General features: G+C 31.2%; 2 protein-coding genes across 2 annotated transcripts in view; both read left to right on the forward strand.

Annotated features, from left to right (window-relative positions):
- Window positions 1–18,285, forward strand: part of LOC130896700 (uncharacterized) — a 95,631-nt gene extending 77,346 nt beyond the window's left edge. The window contains exons 6-7 of the mRNA XM_057804963.1: window positions 7,440–7,653; window positions 10,563–18,285. Of these exons, the coding sequence (XP_057660946.1) occupies window positions 7,440–7,653; window positions 10,563–10,723 (375 nt within the window). The 3' untranslated portion in view covers window positions 10,724–18,285. The remainder of the gene's footprint in view (window positions 1–7,439; window positions 7,654–10,562) is intronic.
- A 482-nt stretch (window positions 18,286–18,767) lies between these two features.
- LOC130896701 (zinc finger protein 830) overlaps window positions 18,768–25,110 on the forward strand; it is a 286,395-nt gene continuing 280,052 nt past the window's right edge. Inside the window, exon 1 of the mRNA XM_057804964.1 lies at window positions 18,768–18,780. The gene's annotated coding sequence lies outside the window, so the exon portion shown is untranslated. The remainder of the gene's footprint in view (window positions 18,781–25,110) is intronic.

Here is a 25,110-nt window from a genome sequence, read left to right on the forward strand (position 1 = left end):
GGTAGTAGTTAATTCGAAGTATTACATCAAACAAAAATAAGCACCCTTTTTGTACATCGCCAAACTAACTGGGAACAATTTCGAAACAAGTTGGATTACGAAATCTCGCAAGCTGTTCACTAAAGATATAGAATAAGCGGTTGAAGAACTAAAATTATTCAATAGTGCAGTCTGGTAGGCCAACTCCGTGAATACCAAACTAGAAGAGAATCTACCTAACGTTAATATTTATCAGATAAATCTTGGAAATCCTTATTAGTGATCAAGTCAAGTCGAAATAGAGTGCCTTTCTTATCTCAATTTCTGTCCTGATTATTTCTTTCACCTCAGATGTTTTCATGTCAACATCTGGTGTATCTTGCAGAAAAGGCTTAAATTCTTGTTGCGTTGCAGAGAATTGTATTATGTGAGTCTTTCAAATTACCTTGTCGCTTTCGACAGAAAGTAATTTGTTTCCACTGTTGGTGTTAATTTTGTCATGTTGCTCTGGACTTCTTGATTTTTAAATTCTAATACTCGTAGGATTCATTTTAGCTCTCCTGTCGCTTCATTTACTGCAGTTCTGATTTTTTTCATTTTTTTCTCAATTGTTGTTTTTCAGATAGCTTTTGTTGCACAACATTAGGTAGATCCTCTTCTATTTTGGTATTCATGGAGAGTGCCTCTTCAATATTAGTTCTTCAACCGCTAATTCTGTATCCAAATCTGTCTTCAGTCTCCATCGAATTTGATTATAACAAATATGTTATCTGGCGATAAGTCTGGGAAGCATCTGTAAATTAGGTGGGCTCCTCTGTAGAGATATATTTTAAATTCTTCTCAGTTATTGCTTCCACCCCTTCCGTTTGCTTGGCATTGTAGTCGTCTGTAGCTAAGAATATATTGCATAGCGTTTTAAAAAATTTTCATATTGTTTTATATTAAAGTGTATTACTAGGGTTAGTTGCTCATATTTATCTTTAATAATGATACTAATAGCCTGTAGATAATATTCTGTATACTTTTCCCTTTTATAGTTTTTTATAGTTTCTTTAGTTATTACGGCAGTTCCATCATGCGCTGCATTGATTAGTTATTAGGTGTGGAATAGTAAATATCAACATACATTAAGAAAGTTTCTCTCAATAACGTGAGTTTCGTAAATTAATGTAGATTAATATAAATCTTTATTGTGATTTAGAACGCACTCATTAAGCTAATTTTGAAATTATGGTGTTCAACATTGTCCCCCATTTGTTTCATGATGAGTAAGGGTCGGATGTAACTTTTCTTTTAGTTTCTTATTCACGTTAAAGCCTCGATAATTTGCTAGATGATTGCTATTACAATTTGCTCATCTCACTGTATTATATTGGGCTGTGCTACATCTAAAATCCATAAGGGCAGTTATGTCTTTTATTATATATATATATATATATATATATATATATATATATATATATATATATATACGATGATATATTGAGAAATTCTTAGCCTACTATAGAACCAAACAAAATTTCAATGTCAAAATATTTTATTACTCAACATATTTTCCTCTTAATTGGATACATTTATTACAGCGAACCTGCAATGTCTCTAGACCTTTCACCACAGCTTTTATTACCTCCTTACCGAATAACCAAAAATTCGGGGGCTTCTTCCCCTTCTATTAAATCAAAACTCCGAATAAATCGGGTTATTGGCCAAATAAGTTATTAGGCAGTCACAACTGTCAATTAAATAGTTTAGTAGAAATTTTACCTAAAATATTATACATCAAAAGTGATTTGTTAATTTATTATACCTTATTTGATTAGCTCATTTCTCGAAATATTCGTTAAGTTAATTAAATATTTAATATGGTTGCGTTCGAGGATTTAGAAAATTTGTTTGATGAGGAATTGATTGAGGAAATACAGCAAATGACGGAAGAACGAGATATTCCGTTCGTTATAAAATTAATCATTACAATTTTTGGTCCGATGATGAAATTTTTTGACCGTTTTCTTTTTCATTTCATATCAATTATTTTTAATATAAACACTTTCTCCATCTAGTGACTACTTCAACATTAACCTTAACAAAACAAGTGCAAATATAATTAAGCACAGATCGTTGTCATAAACACAGATAATAGGAAACCGTCAACAGAAGAACGTTTTTTCGCTTATTTCTTTTCTTATTCATTACATGGACGACTGCTATATAGGCATCTTTCATAGTGTTATCAACAGTAGACTATTTGTTGAGTACATAATAAAGTGACAAATACTTATTAGTTAGTTCGGATTTAAACCAACTAGGGTGAAGAAACGGTAAACATTTATTCGACAATTAAAATTTCCTACTAAAATTATGTGGCTAATAATTATTTGTCACTTTATTATAATGTGAAGAAACCGGCCCTAATAAGTTTATTATATTCAACTAATAATCTTCAATTTATTCTTAGTAGGAATAAAGATAAAGATATAATTTCTTATCAGTAGCGACCAGTCCCGGCTATATAACTTTTTTTGTACTTTAGTGTCCTGAATGTCACTGTTAGGTACGTCTTTATACTTTGAAAGTAATATTACATAATAATTAGCAAGATCAATGAACTTGAATAACAAGAAAGTAGGAAAAAAATTTCTGAATTTAACCACATTTAGAATGTTTCTACATCTAGTCAAAAATATTAAAGAAACTTTAGGTCAACCAACTGGTTAATTAAAGTGAATTATCTAAAATACGTCGGAATGCTTTTTAGACGTCACGAGATATTTAATTTGAATTATGTCAAGAAGATTGAAAGGCGATGCCACGTCTGACATGACTCTGCAGTAATATATTTTCTGTTGTTGTCAATAAGACCATTCTGTTAATATTAGTTATACCTCTGTACCTTGTTTGAAATATTTGACTTTAGAAACCTTTTAATGTCATTCCATTCGAAACAAACTTGGAAATGATGTAAATTTTTTCTAGTAACCCTTTGTTAATTTTCACATGTACATTTCAAAGATAATTTTGTTTTTCATTGTAGTTTTCTTGTGTATACATTATATTCAGATTTTATTTTATTTGTGTCTTTATTTAATTATTTGTATGTTTGTTTCTTAGTTTTTCACAAGCTTTTGTCTTTAAATTGTACACAATTATATGACAATAATTTAATGTGCTTATTAACTACATTCAGTACATAGTTGCCTAATTATATCAAAGCCGAATTACGATTTTTTGAGAATTTTCGATCATCTAATATTGATGAATATATATAATCCCCAATCTATAGAAAAAATCAATGTTTATGGATAAATAGTCTACTGTATATACTAACTGACCCGGCAAACGTTGTTCTGTCATACAAATTATATCTACGAAATATATTTCTAGTTCAATAAAAAAAACCAACTTACTATAAGTGTATAAGGATGTACTTATAATCGAAAGCGTTTTATAGGCAATGGAAGTATGCTTTATTTATGTTAATAAAGTAATCTTTATTAAAGTAAATAATATATTTCAAATTAAAATTCTTGATAGCTGTCTAGACATCAAAAATAATTATTCATATTTTAATTATCAATTGGGCAAGAATATGCCACATATAGTGTCTCATAACCACTTTGAAATGAGCCTAATATTCTACATCAAGCTCATATAGGAATGGTAGTCGAAGATATAAAACTGATGTAAATGCTCAAAGAATTTGCTGGTCAATTCCTCTACGTCTGTTTACTATGAATCTACGCATTTCTCTTTGTTCTAATTATCTCTGTTGATTTCGTTCATCTCGTATCTCTTGTACATATAACCTGTTTATAAATCAAATTAAAATACTTATTTGTGAGAAACTGTGACTCAATCTTGTATTCGTTTGCTTATTATTTGACTTACCTTTCACAATAATAGAACACGTATATTTATTAAACACGTACACGTTTCTATTTTGATTTAAAACTATTTACAAAAAATGTTAAGTACAATATGTACGGGTACGATAATGGCCGTTGTTAGCGGGAGCTCACAACATGTGTTTATTTACATGAGAGTAAAAACTGTCTTTTCAGTTATCAATAAATAATTATTGCACTGGAATTCAACGATAAATTTATGATTAGAGTAAAATTAACATGAGAGTTGCACAGAAAAATCAAAATGATACGTATAACAGTCACTACTACGATCAATACAAAAAGAAATTATCAATTAAAATGTTTTATGTTTTCATGTTTTGTTTCTGTTTTGTTTTTTAATTGATTGTAGTATATGTTTATCCTTTTCTTGAATATGTTACTTATCATTTTTTCCGGTTAATCATTTTCTTTCAATGCAGTTTTGGCTTTTTGAATAGCTGATCATCTAAATTCAGGATCTGATAGTAGGATAGATCTATCAGTTATACTTATTAACACTGATCAATTTTGTGACATAGGATGACACGAATTAAAGTTTAAATATCTTGAGGACCAAGTTGGTTTCGTATAGCATTCTGTTATTATGTTATTGTTAAATTTATATAATGTGACATCAAGAAAATTGATTCGATTACTTTTTAGTTTTTTATGATAAGTATTGAATTTTTTATTTTTGTTTTCAATTAGATTTTTTGGTACGGCAGTAATGCAAACATCTACATATCGGAAAAATAATGGAATATTTATATTAAATTTACTCAGGACAGTTTCCTCGCGATCTTCCATTACCAATTGTGCTGTAACACTTGAAATCGAAACCCCCATAGCACAACCATCAATTTGTTTGTATATTTCATTTTCATATTTGTAGTAATTGTGACGCTGTCTACATAGGGTAGACATCTCAGTATTTAGAAAATAGACTAAGAGGTCATCAATACGATAAAAAAATAGAGCTGCATTAACGAACCATGAAGTATAAAAAAAACATAAATTAAATTATAAAGATTCAAAAATTTTTTAAACGGAAGCTAATACACGAAAAAGAGAATTTTTAGAGATGGTTCACATTCATAAGAACGAAAACATTATTATTTCAGCAATAAATTATATTTTACCTCTATATATTTTATAATATTGTTGATACTTCCGTAATTATTATATAGTGGATGAAAGAAACTCCATTCTTTTCGAATTGAATGAGAGACCAAGAAACTAATTTTTTATTAATAATAGAATTATAGTATCATCTTCAATAATATAGAAGGTTTCTTATAAATAATTTCATATTCACTTTGTTTATGACATAATCATACAAAACGAAAGTTTTAGTATTCGAAGTACAGCTCATTGTATTCTAAAGTTTTAACACAACGTTCAGCAAGATCTTTGAGATTATTCCTTGGGCTTAGATGCATATAATTATTGCACAGCATTTTCTACATGTCCTTCGGAATAAAATTTTTTCCTATGCAAAAATTTCGTAATGGAACTGAATAAATAGTAATCTGACAGTGCAAGGTCCGGACTAAATGCTAGATTTGGTAGGAGCTCAATCCCATTAAGTTCTTCGATATTATTCTGCGCAACTTTTGCAAAATGTGGCTTATTATTGTCTTGTTCTTGTTGTAAGAGAACCGGCTTTTCCACTTTATACCTCGGCATTGGAAACTCAGCGATCTAAGATGATTGCGAAGTACACTAAACCCATAATCCAACAGACACACAACAAGGCTTTCTGCTCGAATCGACCTCTCGTTCTGGTAGGGGTTCTGGTAATTGTCTTTTGTTCAACTCCTGATTTTCAATGTTCGGGTTGTTCAAATAAATTCATGTTTCATCACAATTAACAATGCGTTTAATATAACGATCATATTTCAGCAGGGCAAGGAGATGATCGCACTCCTCTATTCGTCGACTAGCTTGAATATTGGTTAATTCGTGTAGCACTATGCATCTTTGAGGATCTTATCTAATGCTTTCAAATGGCGATATATGTTATACTTTCCTTGAAACCTCAATATCCCATGCACACAATCTTCAAGCGTCAAATCTACACTATTAAAACCATTAAACCAACGACCGACGTGTCTTCTATTTCACATATTTTCTTAGTGCCAGGAATTGAACAGGAATGGGCTCAGACTGTCACTTGTTAAATTCCCGTCAGTATGTATTTTACCGTTATCCCTGATACAGAAATGGAATAAAATCAATATTTAATATTTTTATTTCGTTGTTACTTCTAACTATTTTTCTCAAAATACAGCACAAAGGAATTTCAAAAGTAATATGAGCAACAGGTAGAATTGTTGATTCAATGTGTCAGCCAATAGAAAAGAGTCATGGATTGATTAATCTATTGTTCAGTCACTTTTGTAATCCCATCTGTGAGGTTTGAGCTATATGAATCTATTCATTATCACCGCTATTTATGCGCCAGGTAACAATTATTAAATTAAAAGATATTGTTAATTATATCTCATAAATTATGCCCTTTAGCCATGTACAAACTGTAATTCTTATTTGTAATAAGAAAATTTGAAGTAATATCGACTGAAACATTAACTGTACTATTTCTTAAAATCTATGAGAACTCATAAAAAATTTCTACCTTATCAATATCAAACATTGTACGAGGACCAAATAAAAGCCATTCTATATAAATTCGAGGAAAAGGCAAATATACAGATATATTAACCTTAAAGAAAATACTCGATATCGAACAATTATCAAAGATTCACCACTGTATTGGATAGGAGCTCCGTTCATTCTTATTGAGAAAACTATTCATAAGAAAAGGTGAAAAAATTTAAATACACATAAAAAATATAATCAAATTTACATATAATATGAAGTCATGATTACATTGGAAAAATTGAAATTACAAAGTTGCTACCTTAGGAAAACAGAATACAAATTCGGGCATCGATGGCAGCGAAAATGAAGAATACTCTGATTTATCGGGTATTAAGGTAACTATCAACGAACATGAAATATGTTCAAGTGAAGCAAAATTTTTCACAAGTATGACCAAAATTAAGTTTAATTGAACATGTAAAGTATAGTTTCATCACATGTTTTTTAATAGTAAATCAAACAATTTTATTTAGATTTTATTTTCAGTTTCATTTAATGCCTTTTTTAATTAATAATATTTCTCATTTTTTTTAAATTGCATTTAATTAGGGCAGACTTGATCATTTTGACAGCAATTTTACAATTATTATTTGTTCTTGTTACTTTTATGTAATTACATTATATATCAACTACTTTAATTTATATAATATAAATAAGATATATAAATAATAATAACTCTTGATTACAATGCCGACCTGGCGGTCACAGGGTGAGGTAATTTAGAGACCGTGAAATTAACCCACCTCTCTACCCTCGTTTCTAGACCAGTATGTAAGATCGTGGTTTCTATCGCCTAAAAATTTTATTATATTATCTAAATTTTTTACCATTACATATACATATTTACCCTAAATTGTTCCATGGTAAAAATTTGTATTACAAAATCATTATTAATACAACATAATTTGTTTTCAGGTGGAATGCAGTGATGGTCAAATCGGTTACGGAAGGAGAAAACGAGCAATTTCAGAACTACCCGCAGATCCTAATAAAGTTTTCGAAATAACTATTACCTCTTTCATTAAAGTAGGATCGGAAAATATTGTAAATGTTTCGAATGGAGAAAAAACTTACAATAATAAAAAGTTTATTGTCGGAAATAAAATGACAGAAAGGGATATTATTGATGGTATGTAACGAGATTGTATTGAAATTAAACCATTAATATAACATCTAATGCCAAATTATTTTATAAGCATGAAAAGCCAATTATTTTAAAAATTTTGTATTGTTAGATTAGATTAGATGAGCTATGGATGTATTGTTTACTTCGTATTATTTAACAGTCAGGTAGCAACATCTTTATAAATTGATTTACCTTGCTGGGAACTATGCATTCTGGTTTTAAAACGCTTGAATTTAGTCTTTCTCTATGGATATCCTCACACTCAAAGAAGAGGTATTCTTCGGTTTCCTTTGGTATTTTTAAGAAACGACATGATCTGTCAGGAGTTTCTCTGATGTTTTTCAGATGGTTGTTCACCAGAAAGTGTTCAGTGACTATACCAGTAACTCTTCTTAGCTCCTCTTTGCTTAAAGAAAGGGTCTTTTAAGAGCAGTTAGTAAGAAATCTCTTCGATTCTTTCAGATGAAATTTTTATTCCATTCAGATTTCTTCTCTTTTAATCACTTCTATAAGGATTATATGTCCCTAGGCTTTTCTGTCATAGTTTACAATTATTTTGGTCCTATTACCAATGAAAAATTCTTTTCAAAACATGTACATGCAAGTTTTTTTGTTACCCACCTACACCATGAATTACGAATAATTCTGCACAACTAATAACTCATGTTCAGACCCTAACCACAAAGTGGTGCACACAACTAGCGCTTAAGTAAGAAAGGTATCAATTTTTAACCAACTTTAAAACCATTTCACCACGTCTTGAAATTTGAAAGTATATTATTTTTATCGGAAAATAAAAATGGCAGACCAATATTGCGCAGTCTACTTTGTGACAGCCAATTTTGATACTGCAAAAAAAATAAATTGATATATTTCATTTCACATTGCATACATACATAAACAAATAATAAAATCTTAGCTTCTATCCGATCAGATGTATATTTATCCCGTTCGCTGATTTACATCAATATAATTTACTACTTTTATTCACTTCGCCACTGTATTTAGAGAAATTAATATTTTTTTTCACTAGTTGAATGGTATGTAGAAATTTTAGAGAGGAATCATAAATAATACGATAGAAATGGTGATGAAAAAATAATTGAATTCCTAATTTTATTTTTTTGTTTATTTCCTTTAAACAAATGCAAAATTGCTAAATATATTTCTTAATTGTTAATCATCATCATCATTGGAGTTATGTTTAGCTTTAGGGGTCTCGTCTTCATCATTCGTTGAATAAGAGTCTGCAAAAATAAAACGTAAATTCCAGAATAAGAATAAATTGATCCGAACATGTTCGAGAAAGAATTGTCACTCACAGAAATTTGTCACCTTTGAAGGCATATACGTTGTTCCGCTCTTCCCATCATACTCCAATGGGTTTAAAGTTGTGGGTTGTTTTTTGTAATCATTTCTCCAAAGAGAACAAATATAAAGGGCTCTCAAAAATTGTTGATAAAGCTAATTCTTACACGAAGGTATTCAGCTCGCGTCAAAAGTTTGAATTTTGTTTTTAAAATTTTCGTTAATGTCTGAAGCTTTATAAGTGCTGTCTAACTCGATATAATGTTACTTATATTTAATAGATAATAGGCAATCGAAGAAAATAAAATGATACAGCACTATGTGTGTTATAAAATTCACGAAACACGAAGTATCTGTATCAACGTTTACAATTATACTGAAAACATCCGGCAATTCCCTTCGGGCTGTTACCAGACCCTTCCAGATTCACCCTATATTATTTTAACTATTATATTAATAACTGTAAGAAAACATACTAGAATAAGATAGAAAGAGCTGAATAGGCTAGAATGAGTATAATAGTAATACACCGGGTAGTAGCTAAGATTTTATTATTTGTTGATGTATGTACGCAATGTAGACGTCTGTCGTGATACATATAAGTTTTTGAGACTATATAAAATAAACTTTCAAACTTCAAAACGTTAGGCGGGGTCAAATGGATTTAGTTGGTTAAAAGTCGATACCTGGATTACTTGAGCTCAGGTCTGGTGAAATACATACAGGTAGCTGTTCGCGGGCTCCTAGACTATAATATTCACACACTGTCTACAAAAAACTACTGCAAAAGTAGTTCAACTTTCCAATGAAAAATTTACTTTTCCATAAAAAAATAATCTTTTTTAACAGAATCTCCTTATTGTTTTACACAGTGAGTTTCCAATTCCGCGCAATATCATGAGAGAGCAAAACTCTTTCCTTCAAATGCAATTGTTTTTCTTAAATTCAGCATTATAAGGTGGCAGAAAATCAACGTAATAATAGCTGAATTTCCGTACTTGATCCCACATCACGTATTTTCAGTATAGTGATGTCATATGCGTTCAAATATAATGTATACTGAAATGATTTTTATTCATCCTACTGAATCTTATTCCCTTCTTAGAGACATTGATGACGTGCAGGAACTAATTTCCGTCCTTGGCCAACACTATTCCTTTGGTGACGTCTAATATTGTAGAGAACATTTCTCAACACCGCATTGATATCTAATTTATTATCACTATACCGTTATAAACATGGGATAAGTATTATTCCCGGAAATATTAGACCTACGAAGGAATATCAAAAAACGACTTAATTCTAAGCGCGGATATAGAAAACAGATCTGCATACACCAAATATAAAGTGGATGATGACACGACCTGTCGTTTTTTTATATTAATAGGAAAAACTAACATAACATAAAAAGTTATCTGTTAATCCAGGTACAAACTAACTGAAATCAGCTCTTCAGTTTTCACGGGATGAGTAACATATATGATACCAGCAATTCAGGATTATAATCTTTCATTTATTAAACTCGTTAAACTCTTCATAAATTTCATTTATTACCTCGTTAGTAAATCTGTTAAAAATTATTACTAAACATTTTTTTGTTCCAGATAAAGATTTCTTTAGAGAGGATCCAGTTCGAGAAGTACTTGAATTAAAAGAAGAAGAAAAATATACCTCCATTGTAGCAGACAGTGGTTCCTCCTCACTACATTTCGCTTTTTCCATTTTATTCATAAGCATCACCCAATTACTTGTGTACATACTATAAATTTATACAGGCTCAAAAAAATCATTTTAATCCTAACTAAAAAATATTGTACATATGTCTGTGATAATGTTCTGAAAAACGGTGTGAGAGTGATTTAGTCTAGTCTACAAATTCAAATGTTTATGTAATAGGATGTCAACTATTACTAAAATTATGTCGATTAGCTCATAAATATTTCAAAAGTTTATAAGCAATTTTGCTCGTAGAGTATAGATATTTTCCAATTTTTGAAAAATATCGTTAAAGATAACGAAATTTACTTAAAAAAAGTTTCAAGTCCTGAAACTCTACCTACATTATTCATAATTTTAATTTAACCCTGAAAATAGCACTCCGCGCGCTATTGTTAGGTTGCGCACACCTCCTCGAAAAAATTTAAAAAATAGTAAGATACTTGCTTAAAGTGATTTCGAAAATCTAAAAGTATGGTATAATTAAAGAATGTCGTGCGAATGTCCATTTCTAGTGTTGAATAAAAATTATAAATAATGAAGGTACAGTTCCGAAAAATAAAAACTTTTAGTATCTTATTCTAAAAATTTGAAAATATTTACACTTTATGAATTGTAAGTGAAAAACCAAACACTATTTTTTAAGGTGTTTAATCGCTTATAGCTTCTGAAATCTTAAGGACTAATAATTTTTTACGCATCCTCAAATAAGTTAATCCGAATAATTTTAGTAATAGTTTGTCGAATTGACATAGATGTGAAGTTGTAGACTACTCTAATTTTTGAGGTAGCAGGAAAAATATTTATCGAAATCTGAAAGAATATCGTGAGACAAAATTGTCACAATATTTTTGCCAATCAATTCCAATTAGCGATCAAATTAACCCAACTGCTTTATGACAGTTTTCAAATATTAGTATTAACAAAATTATATTCAGTTACAAGCATATCCAAGTACCTAATGTTCACGAGAGTGTTTCTGGAGAGAAATACATAAAATCGAAATATATTGTCTAGGCGCGAACCGGTATTAGTTGAAGAAATTAAAAACAAAAAGTCCAGTAACGTTCGTAGAAGTACAATGTAGATTACTGATAATTTTATTCAATTAAACCAAGAATTCATTTTAGTCATCATAGATTTTTCAAGAATATTCTAAATTTTAATATGGTAATAATTTGGAAAATCCAAAAGGTATACTCATTCAATTGAATTTTTTCGTATGTTTCAATTGATATTTTATAACAGACTTCTGGATTGGAAAATTCTTTCTCAACAACCCTTTTTATCGAGGTTGGTAAGGTCAAGAATATTCCTTACAAATTCATATTCTAGGCAGAGATAAAATATAATCATCAAAACTAAATTTGAGAACATAATATGAGTTTGTGTAAGAAAAACAAGAGTTCTTCATCGGAAGAAAATTCATTAAAATCCATGAGTTAGGGGGAAACTATTGAAGATATCAAATATAGGTTATCTTTTGAAATTACTTGTTTAATACAATCTCTCTAAACAAATTTATGGTCTTCATTGAACACAGATTTGAGTTAACCATAATTTAAAAGTAGTTCTTTTGATTTAACTCAAATATATTTTATGGAGTTGAATAATAAAATTGTAACCGGAGAATTGTGGCACCAAACTCTTTTTAAAGGCCGCTTGTTTTACGAGCGAACAAGCGGCCTTTATAAAGCTCTTCTAAAATATAGCATTGAATGATTTTGATTAACTGTTCATATGTCGCTTTTAGACGTATATATAAATATTTGCAAATCATGGAACTTAAATTTTTGGTTTGATTGTTAGGTAGTTTCGTCATCAGTGGCGAATAGTATAAAAAATCGTTCATAACAATGATTGATTTGGCTGGTTTATTCGTACATTAAGTAGAAGTTGATCAAGTAACCACTTTTCAAATAATGGAGTAGTCATGTCCTCGTGGCAAATTCAAAATTGTCATTTTATGCAGCTATGAAAAAAAAAATGTTTTTTCAATACCTTATAAATGTTGCACCCCCTCTGATTACAATTTATGCAGTCTCTTAGCATCGACAAAAAAAGCCCTTTTCTGCATATGCACTAGAAAGAATTAAGGATGATGCATTTCTAAAACATAATTTTTTTACATAGGATTAAAGCTCCAATTCACTGTTTTTGAATCTTATTTCGTTATCAAATTTATCGACATTTAATTGGAATAGCGTGCATGTTGGAGCGACTATTTCTCTTCGTGTGATTATTTCCTATGGGATCAAAACCAAATTTTAGTACTTTAAACAGTTTAAACGTTGAACATTAAACATTCATATGTATTAAAAAACTTTTCCTAGCAAAAAATATTGTCTTGATTATAAAGCTGTATATTGAATTTTTTTCAAATCATCTATGATAACCAAGTATGTATACGGAATATTCGCTTATCAATACGTTGTAACTAAGCGAAATACTTCAGTATTTCATTACTTCTTCTAGTGTTCAAAATAATTCAATATCCGTTCATCATTTGTTATCTTCTTTACAAATAACAGATATAGTTGATGTTCTCTTTTACAAGTCCATTCTCTAATTAATTATTATACTACCAATAGGAATTTCGAAGGCTGCGACTCTCCTTTTTTTCTAAATGTGTGGCTCAATCTTTATTGCATATAATGAAAAGGTACCATTCCAATTTATCTGACTTAATAATATATTTACTTCTCCAACTTCGTTTTATTTTTCCACCTGTCGGCTGAGGAAGGTATTTGAATTATAATGTCCATTAAAGTAAGTAAGGGTAGAAAAAGATCGCAAAATTCCAAGTCTTACGTCTTATATCGGTGAACATAAATATTTTCCTCTTCCTCATATATGTTAGCATGCTAGAAAATAATTTTTATGATAATCAAAACTGCCAACTAGTTTTTACTAATAAATAATATTTCAAACAAGCTTCTGAATAATATTAATAACAAATATAAAAATAAAAATTAAGTAGGTATTTGTAATAGCCAATTTTATGTCGTTACCGTTTCCTTGAAAGAAATAACTGTAATATAGGCAGGAATAAAGCTATTCCTACGTAGCTATGATGGTAACTTAGAATGATTTAGAATATATATTAAGGAAGAATTTGCATCATATTTCTTCAATTTCAGATATTGGTAATTTACTACATAAATAATTTTCATTTAGTTATCTTAGACAGTATCAAACCATGTAACTGAATATAGAGTCTAGGCAGCGGGGAAGGGTGAAAAAATTTCCTATTTCTTATGTACTATTTATATACAAAACAGAATAATGTAATATAAAAAAATATAAAATATAAAACAAATAATTTAGAACAATGAATGAAGACCCCACATGAGTAGAAAGGACTACTTATTTCCACGCTTCAAAATTTCATTGATACTTGTGCAAACATTTTATTCTGCACGAGGGGTTATAATAAATAAATCTCACCTGACATTTTCTATTTTTATTTCTTAGACCTTTTGATATGTTTATGTTTCTAAATGTTCTTGATTTTAGGTCTCTTCTGTTTCAATCTCTTCTGTTTGTTTAATAATTTTCAAAAGATATATAAAAATTGACATTTCGAATAATTTTAAGTCCTCATCAAAATATCTTTTAATATATCCTCGCTTCCAGATTTTCACCCTCATCGTCCTTGATAACCACCCCAATATATACATAACTTCGAACTTGTTTTCTTAGCTCATTGCCTTCTCTTCGATTCACTGTCTATGCCATTTCTATGAAGGCTCTGCAGGTTTCCTTAAGTCCGTTTTCCGATGTTGAAAGGATTACTACATCGTCTGCGTATGCCAGAAGTTGCATTGTACTTGTTTTTAGTGTCCTTGTTCCATTCGAACCGATTTCACTCACTATCTATTCTAATACTATATTGAACAGCGTAGTGGATAAAGGATCTCCCTGTTTTAGTTCTGTGTTGGTCTGGAAACATTTTGATATTCTTTGATTTGCCTTAATCTTAGTTTTTGTATGTTCGAGTGTCATTTTCGTAAGACTTATGAACTTTTTTGGAATAGTAAGATCGTTCATAATGCTGTACAAATGGTTCCTGTTAATCGTAAGCTTTTTTGAAATCTATGAAGACTGAATAAATTGTCAGATCGTATTCATACTCCATTCTTCCAGATCTGAACCCGCATTGGTAGCCTCCGAACAAGTTTTCTCCATATACTCTCAAACTAATTCTTGATGAATCGTCTTTAGATCTCTTTTATTAGAAAATTAGTTTCATAAAGGTAAAAATCGACCTATTTCGGTCTTTATCAAAATAAGATTTTCAGAAATTATACACATACGCAGAAATGAGAAAGCAGTCAATGATAAAAAAGACCGAAATAATTGGAGTGAAATTTATAGTTTTACTTTATGAATTTCAGTGCAATTACGAATATTTTCTTTGGTTAAATCAGATTTTTTGTCAATATTTATGATGTAGGTGATCTATTGCTTGATATAAAGAAATCTAGCGAGGATAATTTATATCAACAAATGATTTTCATCGACTCCTGGTGCGCTATACAATACCCAACTACCCCTGAGTCTAGGTACAAAACAATTAACTCTATATGTGAAAAAATGTATACTCTCTCAAGTATCACAAGGGACATTGAGGAAATATTCCTCCAGCATATAAACGGAATTTGAGAATACGTTACTTCTTACAAATGCTGCTTGTTGATTTTTCTATTTAATGATTCTATATGGTATTTATCAACTGTTATTCTCTTGGGACGATAAAAAAATCCTTCATATTTTGTCTCAACAGTTACCTACACATAACAATTATTGAAAAATTCCAAAGTGAAATCAAAATCAATACACAATACCCCAAATTAGTGTAACGTGAAATGTTAGTGCAGCTCAGTCAATCAATTTTAATAAGAAATCAAAGAGATTGATAATAATAGTTAATTTGATTGAACGAATTAAATAATCTCAAAATATTTATATTTTACTGAGGAATAAATTATTTTTTTATATGATTCAAAAATGACGTTTCGAATTTTCTTTTGTAAATACATACCTACTACAATTTTTTTCCATTTCATTCGTTTATTTGGAAAACCTAATTAAAACAGTAACCACCCATTCACAACTGATTATTAATAATACGAAACTAATGTATATAAATTATTATATGGGTGAAGTGGGGTAATTGCGTCTAGAAAAGGCTTTGTTTCAATTCCAATACTATTCAAATTTTCTATACATGCCTAGGTGCCTTAGCTAATATAAAGTAGAACAGAATGCTCTTAATTTAATCCATAAAAATTCTTTATGGTAAATAGCTACAGGTTTCATTGATCACATACTGCATATAAGAAGTCGTGCGTTGAACTTTTAGATTGTATCTAAATTTGAAATATATCAGCCACATTTTTATTTGTTTATATGGCAAAGTTATAAGGCATAAAAGATGAAATTTAAAATATCAAAAACAAAAAATTAAAACAGTGTGGATGTTTATTATTCTAAAAGTGGAGTTAATAACATTTGATAGTAAAAAGTGGATGGATTTTTTTTTCATTGGATTCAAATGCAAATGATAATAATTGTAAAACCATCTTGTAAGCAAATAATATGAATAATATATGAATTATTAATTGTGTGGTAGCAGTCTAAATTATAGCTTGCGATATTAATAGGAAATTATAAATATAGAATAGATACAATCGAATCCTCGGTAATGTCTGGAACAGATTTGACTACGTAAACAAATGTTTAATAGAAGAGTTTATTGTTCTCAATGTTCTAACAAATTTCTTATAATGTAATATTTGACAGTTTTTTCAATTTGATCAGTAGCCGATCGCATATCCTCCGCTCGTTTAAATTAAGTATTCAACTTTTTCTTCTTTACCAATGTTTTTATAGCTCAAAATCTCAGAATCATAAAGTATGAAATTTTCCTCATGATTAGATCTTCTTTCTTCAAAGTATTTCTTCAAAGGAAACTACTGCCCCCTTCCATTTTCATTTAGAGAATTTGAGGTACTTGTGAAATGTGAACCAAGAATTTGATTTTTTAGCAGTTTTTTGGTCTAGGTGCGAATTAATTGCTTATTGGTAGCTCCAGCATCATATACATCGAATATTATTTGGAATTGTAGGGATGTATTTCTCCTTTTAGTCCTTTTTCAAATTCTTTAATAAAAAGCTTTGGATTTCCCATATCTTCTACGCGCCTTAACCTTCCAGGAATATTGCGTTTGAGTAAAGTTTTACCCAAACGCCTTCCTGGTATTAGAACTATATTCCATCTCAAAATAATTTTATGGACGTGGAAAGTGCTGAGTTAAGGGGCTTTAAAAGATTGTTGCTGTACAGAGGTAGTTAAATAATTGTAATATTATTCTTTACAGCTTCTTAAATCATTTCGTATCTCGTAATCCCTAGGTTTGGAATAAATGATTGTATTGAATAATATGTAATTTTGGAATAAATGATTTTATTGAATAATTTGTAAAAACAAATGTTTCCATCCATCCGTTTTTCGGTCCCAGAGTAGTAAGTGCCGGGATAGTGCTTACCTTCATCGGCCATCTACGTGTCCAACACATGTTTTTCATTGTAAATAAGTGAGAAGGGAGCTTCAGTACGGTAAAAACTGTAGCCAATGATACACTAGTATTTAACTCTCCAGATCAGGCTATTAACTTGGTAGACGTAGCCTCTTTTTACGGGCCACTTTAACCTTGGACAGATCGCTACATAAACTGTTGGTAATCTGATTTGGGCTGTTGAATAGGTTCAATTCTACTGTTGTGTGTTTAAGAAGATCGGAATACTAATTTATTACAAATGGATCGGTGTTTTTCCCTCGCATATGCTAGTGCTAAGGCTTCTTTATTGATAGATTATGCCTTTATTTCAGAAACCAGTTCTCTCCAGATGTGTTGTCTTTGGAAGAATTTGGTATTTTGACCAGTTTCAGTCAAAACAATAAAATACATCGAAATGATTCTTCAACCTATTTGAAGGAATTAGCTTTATCTTTATAAGCTTTTGACCCCTAATCTTAATTTGAAGTAATCCCATATTGCTTCGGGGTATTTTAAATATCTTACTAGCTCCTAACGTATCCATTTGTTCATTTTTCATTGCTTCTATCGCATTTGTCAAATCTTTCGAATAAGTGTCTGCATCACTAGGTGCACTTTTCTCAGCTGTATAAGAGGTACTTGTTTCGACAATCATTACCGGGGCATCGAACATCTACTTTCTCCATCGGGATACAAATGAGAAAAGACCAATATTTCAGGTAAAACATTATTAAATTACCCAAATATTGTTAGAGATTCCGATTTCGTATAAACTTGAGTAATACGTATTTATTGGTAGAGTTCACTAAGCACGTGCCAACTTACGTCTGGCGGAGTCTAAACGGCGAATAAAAGTGGCCGTTCAGGCACTTAGAGCCAGAACTATTTATTGCTTATAAGTAAATATTACCAAAAATATTGTACTACGCACTTACCCCACTTGACCCTATATCTTTATTGTTTGTTTACAACAGAATATTGGAATAGAAATAAATTATAACTAGTCTTTATAAGTACTCACTTGAAAAATATTAAAATATGATAAATTTATAGTTTTTTCACTCTTTTACCTATTTTACCCATTGTTCCTAAAAATTACCAGCTTCTCACCATCCTATCTGCACACAAATAGAGGGATTATACCTACAATATCTTTAAAATAATAATGTTTTGTGTCAATTCCATCTAAAACAAGTTACGACATAATATGGCCTTTCCTTATTACATTATTACTCTACAATTCAAGAGAATTCCATGAGACTTTTTAACTATCACATCGAATTATATAACTATGTTAATACATCTCGCCACTATCATATCCTTCCTTCCCTCCATCAAAATTAGAATATGTGATATAAATCATGATATTTACAACAATCAATTGTAAGAAATTGTTTTAAATTTGTTTGCGCGAACTTAATACGTAAATATTTTTATTGATGATTAAGTGATGAATATATATAACTAAAGAGGAAATTTTTAGGGGTGCACAAATCGTCAACCGCGAATTTGGGTTTAGGGGCCCTGTATCGAGTATATAATCTTAGCCCTGTATACAGAATTGTGCTCATGCGTCAATGAAAATAATCGATGACTATAGCTAAGTTGTATCTCTGTGCGCACGTTGACTAGAGGGGAGGAGGAAGATCGCAATGTATTGCAATCATCTAAGAATTGAAAGATAAAGTACAAATCAGCTAAGAAAAGGCCAGACGCGTCATAACTGACAAAGTCCGCAATAATTTCCTTCTCTCTTAGGCCCATCCCATTTATGTGACAGTGGCGTTTTTTTACGATTGTTCTGTATTTTTAATATAGATATGCAAGTGCTAAATAGAATGGCAACGCTGCACGACTGCCGCATGGTCCAAATCAGATTTCGAAGGGAAGTCGTCGCGTAACCATGGATCTCTTACCATTGCGAGTCCCTCTTCGATGTTGCCAAGCCTTTACTTAGGAAGGAAAGTACGGTAATATTATAAATAATTTGCGCTTATGGTCAGATGCATAACCGACCGAACATCGGACATTCAACATTTAGTATTGTTCGTTGTTCAGTAGATAGTGTGATTTATTGTGTTCGGTGTTATTTTTAGTCTGTGCCATAGTTTATTCTACGGATAGCGCTGTTTTTGAACATTAGGGGCAAAATCGTTTTAAATAATGTCCGCAAAAAAAGTTGGAAAGCAAGGTCTTACTATACGCAGCCAAGGACGAGAAATCATAAGCAATATTATTAATTTTAATTAATTTTAACTGAGGAATACTGTGATCGTATTTATATGTTAATTGATAAATAAATAATTAATAAATGAAATTTTGGAATCAATTTTTTTTTAAATATAAATTAACGTTGGGTTTATTATAATTTAAGGAAAAGTAAAATTTTAAATTAACTAAAAACATATTGACTGAGCTACAATAAAATACTGTGATAAATAGATTTTTATTAATGAATAATAATAAATAAATATTACTCACTAATCCGCAACCTCTTCTACCATGGGTGTAGAGGCTATATTTTTTCTTCATTTAATCTTTTGCTTCCTGTCTAGCCCGTTCTCAGTTCAGTCCTCTTTTTTCCAGATTTTTTGCTATTTCCGAATTCCATTTTATTTTGGGTCCGCCTCTTCTCTTCTTTTTGTATGTTTCGGTTTCCAATATCACCTTAATTGCTCTGCCCTCCTTTATTCTCACCATGTGTCCTAACCATCTTGCCTGTTGTTGCTCAATTTTTTGAACTGCACTCACTACCAATTATTTTATCAAGTCTCTTCATCCCCGCTATTTTTCTCAGTATCTTCATTTCACATGTTATTATTTTTCGCCATAGATCAGCATTGGTAGTAGTTTTGATTCGTAGAATCTCGTGTTTGTACGTTTTGTTATCTCTATTTTGTTGAGGAATACTCTGTATAGGGCTATCTACGTAGATATTATCTGATTAACCCTAATGGCTACCTCATTGTCAATTCTTCCATTTGGTCTTACGATTGTCCCTAGATACTTTACCATTTTAACACTTTTCTTTTCCAGTTCTTGTATTTGCACAGTTATTTCTTCTGGTTTGTTTGTTTTCACTCTTTCTGACTTTTGTATGATTATCTGCAGTTCGCATTACTCCACTCCATTCTGTTTTGTACTTGTGTTAGCGAATATTATTAGGTCGTCCGCATACATTAGTTTGATTATGTATGTGAATTGGTCACACTCTGTTTTATCCTGTGTTTTTTCCTTATTCATTCACTTCTTTATATATTTCGACCCTGACTAAAAGAAACAATAACGGGATTGAAACGCCTCCTTGCCTCACTCCTCTGTAAGTTACAAAACTCGTACCACATGCTTTGTTTTCTTTTATATATTCTTTACTAAAGTTATCAATTCCTTACTAACTTTTCTATTCCTCATTCTTTCATTGTGTATTTTTTTTGTTTATACCATTGAAGGCTTTCTCAAAATCAACTGCTGCCACATAAATATCACTGTGTGTATCTGTTATTTTTTTTGTTATTTGTCTCAAAGTGAATATCCAATCTTGGATGTGTTTAATGTGTTGTCCATCTGCCATCTTAGTATATCTTCAATTAAACGTTCCAAGAGCTTGTATGTAGTATATAGTAAATATTTTGTGGATGGGTGCAATTATTGCTATTCTCTACTTCTCTGGAATTGTTTGCGTATTTCATGCTACCAGTAATAATCTGTTTAATAACTCCTTACCCTTTTATCCTTAGTATTTTAGCATTTCCCTATTCGTCTATTCCTGGTACCTATTGTTAGTTTTTCGATCGCCTTTATTACACCGTCCTTTTTAGGGTCTGGTCCTGGCTGTGCACACTGTTCACTGTTCTTCGTCTCTTTCTGCTTTTATATATCTCGCTGTTAGTAACTCTTCGAAGTGTTTCTTCCATCTGTCTAATATTTCATTTTCTCCAGCTATAATATTACCATTTTTAGCTTATAAGGTGCTTATTGGATTTTTCTTCTCTTTTCTGATTAATCTTGGTTTATGATACAACATTTTTGCATTTCTATCTCCGCTTTTCTCCATTATTTCTTCAAACTTCTCCCAAGACTTAGTCTTAGCTTATTTACTAGGTTTTTCACTTTGTCCCTATTTTTATTGAATATTTCATAATCTTCATCCTTTTTATTATTGCCGAGGTTCCTCTTTCATAACCTTTTTATTTCTTTTATTTCCAATTTTACTTTTTCATTCCACCAGTGTGTTAGTTTCTTTTGGTTTGTTGTTTTACTTGTTTCACATTTGTCAATAGCTACATTTCCGAGTATAATTTTCCAAAGTTCCACGAGACTCATTTCAGGGATCTTGCCTTCTAACTTTATTATTTTCTCATCTGTTCTTTCCTGAAATTGCTTCTGTATGTCTTCTCTTCTTAGCTCATTGATTCTTATAGTCTTGCATTCTAGGGTTTTCTTCTCAATTTTCATATTTCTTTGCTTCTTTCTCTCCATCACTGTTACTGCCACAAACAAATGATCACTTCCTATGTCGTACCCTTTATTTACCCTTATATCTTTTATCTTCTTGAGTGTGCTTTTTTCAATCAGGCAAAGGTCAATGATAGATGTTTCGTTACTTCTGATCATAAATGTATTTATGTTGGTATTGTTAAAATCCCAACACTTCGTTTCTGTTTGTGTAGTTTCCCAGAATTCTTCGATCTCCTTTTTATGTGCTCCCTCATAAATAAATATTAATAGTATAATAGTAAATACAATATACCTGATTATAATTTCAGAAGACTAGAAACAGTAAGAAGTTATTTTTTAATACTTAAATAGAGTATCAATATAGAAATGTCGTTTGTATCCCTTTGTCACTTTTATAATATAGCTTTTAGCTGCGGTATCGCTCGCATTGAAGCCATTAAATAAGTATCAGAGATCATTACAATAGAAATTAATCGATATGATAACTATATTTTATTGCTTGGCTAGGATTCTCAAATTTTAAAAATTCCTACATACAATGAAATATTCAGTATCATACCTACGCATGAAATTTCGACGGCGCGTAGTCTGCATTTTGAATTCTTTTCGCCTGCGATTATTCTGGCGTTTCTATCACTCTTCTAGCTGCCTATGGCGTAGCTTGTCTTTCTGAACGAACTCGTACCTGGAGAGGAGTGTTAGCAGCTCTCAAAACACTTGTCGCTCTACTTGTTGTTGTCTTCTCAGCTTTGCCAAACCTTTGGCTCCGACTTGTTTCTCGAAGTTTTCGAAATGTCTCCCAATACTTCTTTTAATACTTGGACCTGGACTGATTGTTCTTAGGGCCCAAAAAAGAATTTTGAAATTCTTCCCTTCTTTTTTGAGCAAATTACTGAGAAAATTAATGAAACAAATATTAATAAAATAATACCCAAATACTTACCATATTTTAATAATCGTTACAACATTCAATTATCTTAAAATTTTAAAACTTATTTGCTACTACTACTAAACAATAACAACTAGACGTCATTTGCCGGACATTAACGAACGCAGTGTTGGCCTGGTGGCATATTTACGAAAATGATACATATATCCTCCGTTTATGGAGGCGTTGAGTTAGTTGCAGTAGTCCTATTTTTGTTAAATTTATTATTAACATAATATCAGCACTACAATTTTGATGAAACCTAAAATTTAAAATTAGTGTTTCAATAGAACTGGATTGCAAAATATGAGTTTATTGAATACAATAGCAGAAATTATAACTAATCTGCAAAGAAAGTGTTGTTGATATGGGAGAGTATACGATTTATGCAAAGAAATCATAACGCTTTTAAACAGTTGCAATGAATCTACTAGCTGAATCAGCCGCTACTCAGGGTAGTATTTATTTAACGTTATCACTGCCTGACAGGTGTTTCGATAACCAATTTATCGTCATTGAAGACCGAAGGTGAATGGAAAGTTATTTAATATGTTCTGGCTAGATATACAAAATTTTTCTGTCCATGCACTTCTTTCACAGAAAAACCTGCTTTAGTGGGAAAAATTCAGATTCTATTACTATCTAATGAATCACAATATAGACCAAAAGAAGTAGGTCCTTTGTCTCTACTCAAACTAATCACACATCTTACTGACTAAGACTGAGATATAAAGGGATTGTACGTGCACTGTGACCAGAAAGACCTGTTGCATCCTCCATTTGCTAGTGCTATGTTGGGGACGTATGGTACATATCTTCGTACAGTCCCTGTATATATATATATATATATATATATATATATATATATATATATATATATATATCATCATCATCATCTATCAGCCATCTTCCATCCACTGCTGGATATAGGCCTCCTCTAGTTTAAACCATCTATCTCTATCTTGAGCTGTATGTATCCAATTTCCTACAATTTTCTTTACATCGTCACTCCATCTTGTTGGCGGCCTGCCTCTACTTCTCTTATCCATTCTTGGCCTCCACTCCAATATTCTTTTCGTCCATCTATTATCCGTCATTCGGGCTACATGGCCTGCCCATTTCCATTTCTTTTGGGCTATAATTTCAATAATGTCCTTAACGTTTGCTCTTCTTCTTATATTGTCATTTGTAATTCTATCCCTTCTCGTAATTCCCAACATTGCCCTTTCCATTTCCCGTTGAGCCACTCTCATCTTTCCTGCAGTTTGTCTCGTGAGGGTAAGCGTCTCTGCCCCATAGGACATCACAGGTATAACACACTGCTCATATACTTTTCTCTTTAGGCTTATTGGTAAGTCTGATTTCAAGGTACTACTCAACTTGCCAAAAGCTATCCATCCTAACTGTATTCGACGCTTTATCTCACACGTTTGGTTATCTCTTCCTATCCTCACTTCATGGCCTAGATATTTATAGTCATAAACTTGTGCTATCTCACCTCCGTCGATAATTATGTTATCATTTGTTACCAGATTTGTCATAAATTTGGTTTTGTCTAGATTTATTTCTAGGCCAACATTCATTGTGGTTCTTTTCAAATCCGTGGCCATCTGCCGAGCGTCTTGCATATTGTCGGTGATTATGACGATATCGTCTGCGAAACGCAGGTGGTTTAGATACTCACCGTCGATATTTATAACTTTCCCTTCCCAATTTAATTTTTTGAAAGAGTATTCCAACACACATGTGAAGAGCTTAGGAGAGATAGTGTCTCCTTGTCTAATCCCGCGTCCTACATGTATCTTATTTGTTGGTTCGTGGAGATTTACATTTAGAGTTGCTTTTTCATATATGTGTTTAATGAGCTTTGTGTATCTGTAGTCTATCCTAAATTGTTGCAGGGCTGATAAAATTGCTGGAAGTACAACTGTGTCAAACGCCTTTCTAAAATCCACAAATATCATTACGATGGGCCTATTATATTCTATGGATTTTTCTATCAGTATCTTAATCGTTTGCAAATGATCGTTTGTTCCATACCCTATTCAGAACCCTGCCTGTTCTCTGGGCTGATAAAAGTCTAACTTTCGTTCCAAGCGTTTCGTTATGATCTTAGTGAACCATTTATAAAGGTGAGAAAGCAGACTTATAGGTCTATAGTTTTCAAGGTTCGTTATATCCCCTTTTTTGTGGATGAGAATTATCGTCGCATTTCTCCACTTTTCCGGAATTTCCCCCTTTTGTAGACATAGGGAGATTATTTCATTTAAAAGTTTCTCACCCCCAACTTTGACAGCTTCTATCACAATTTGGTCTTCTCCTGCCGCTTTCTTGTTTTTCATTTCCGTTAGGGCATTTTTTGACTCTTCAATTGTTATTTCGGGTACAAGTTCTGAACCTTGGTTTACGACTTTCATTTTATTTTCTGTGATATTTAATTCTTCTCTTCTGCTCCTATATAGTTCCTTGTAGAATTCTTCTACAATT

Source organism: Diorhabda carinulata, chromosome 7 (genome assembly GCF_026250575.1).
Source record: "Diorhabda carinulata isolate Delta chromosome 7, icDioCari1.1, whole genome shotgun sequence".
NCBI lineage: Eukaryota > Metazoa > Arthropoda > Insecta > Coleoptera > Chrysomelidae > Diorhabda > Diorhabda carinulata.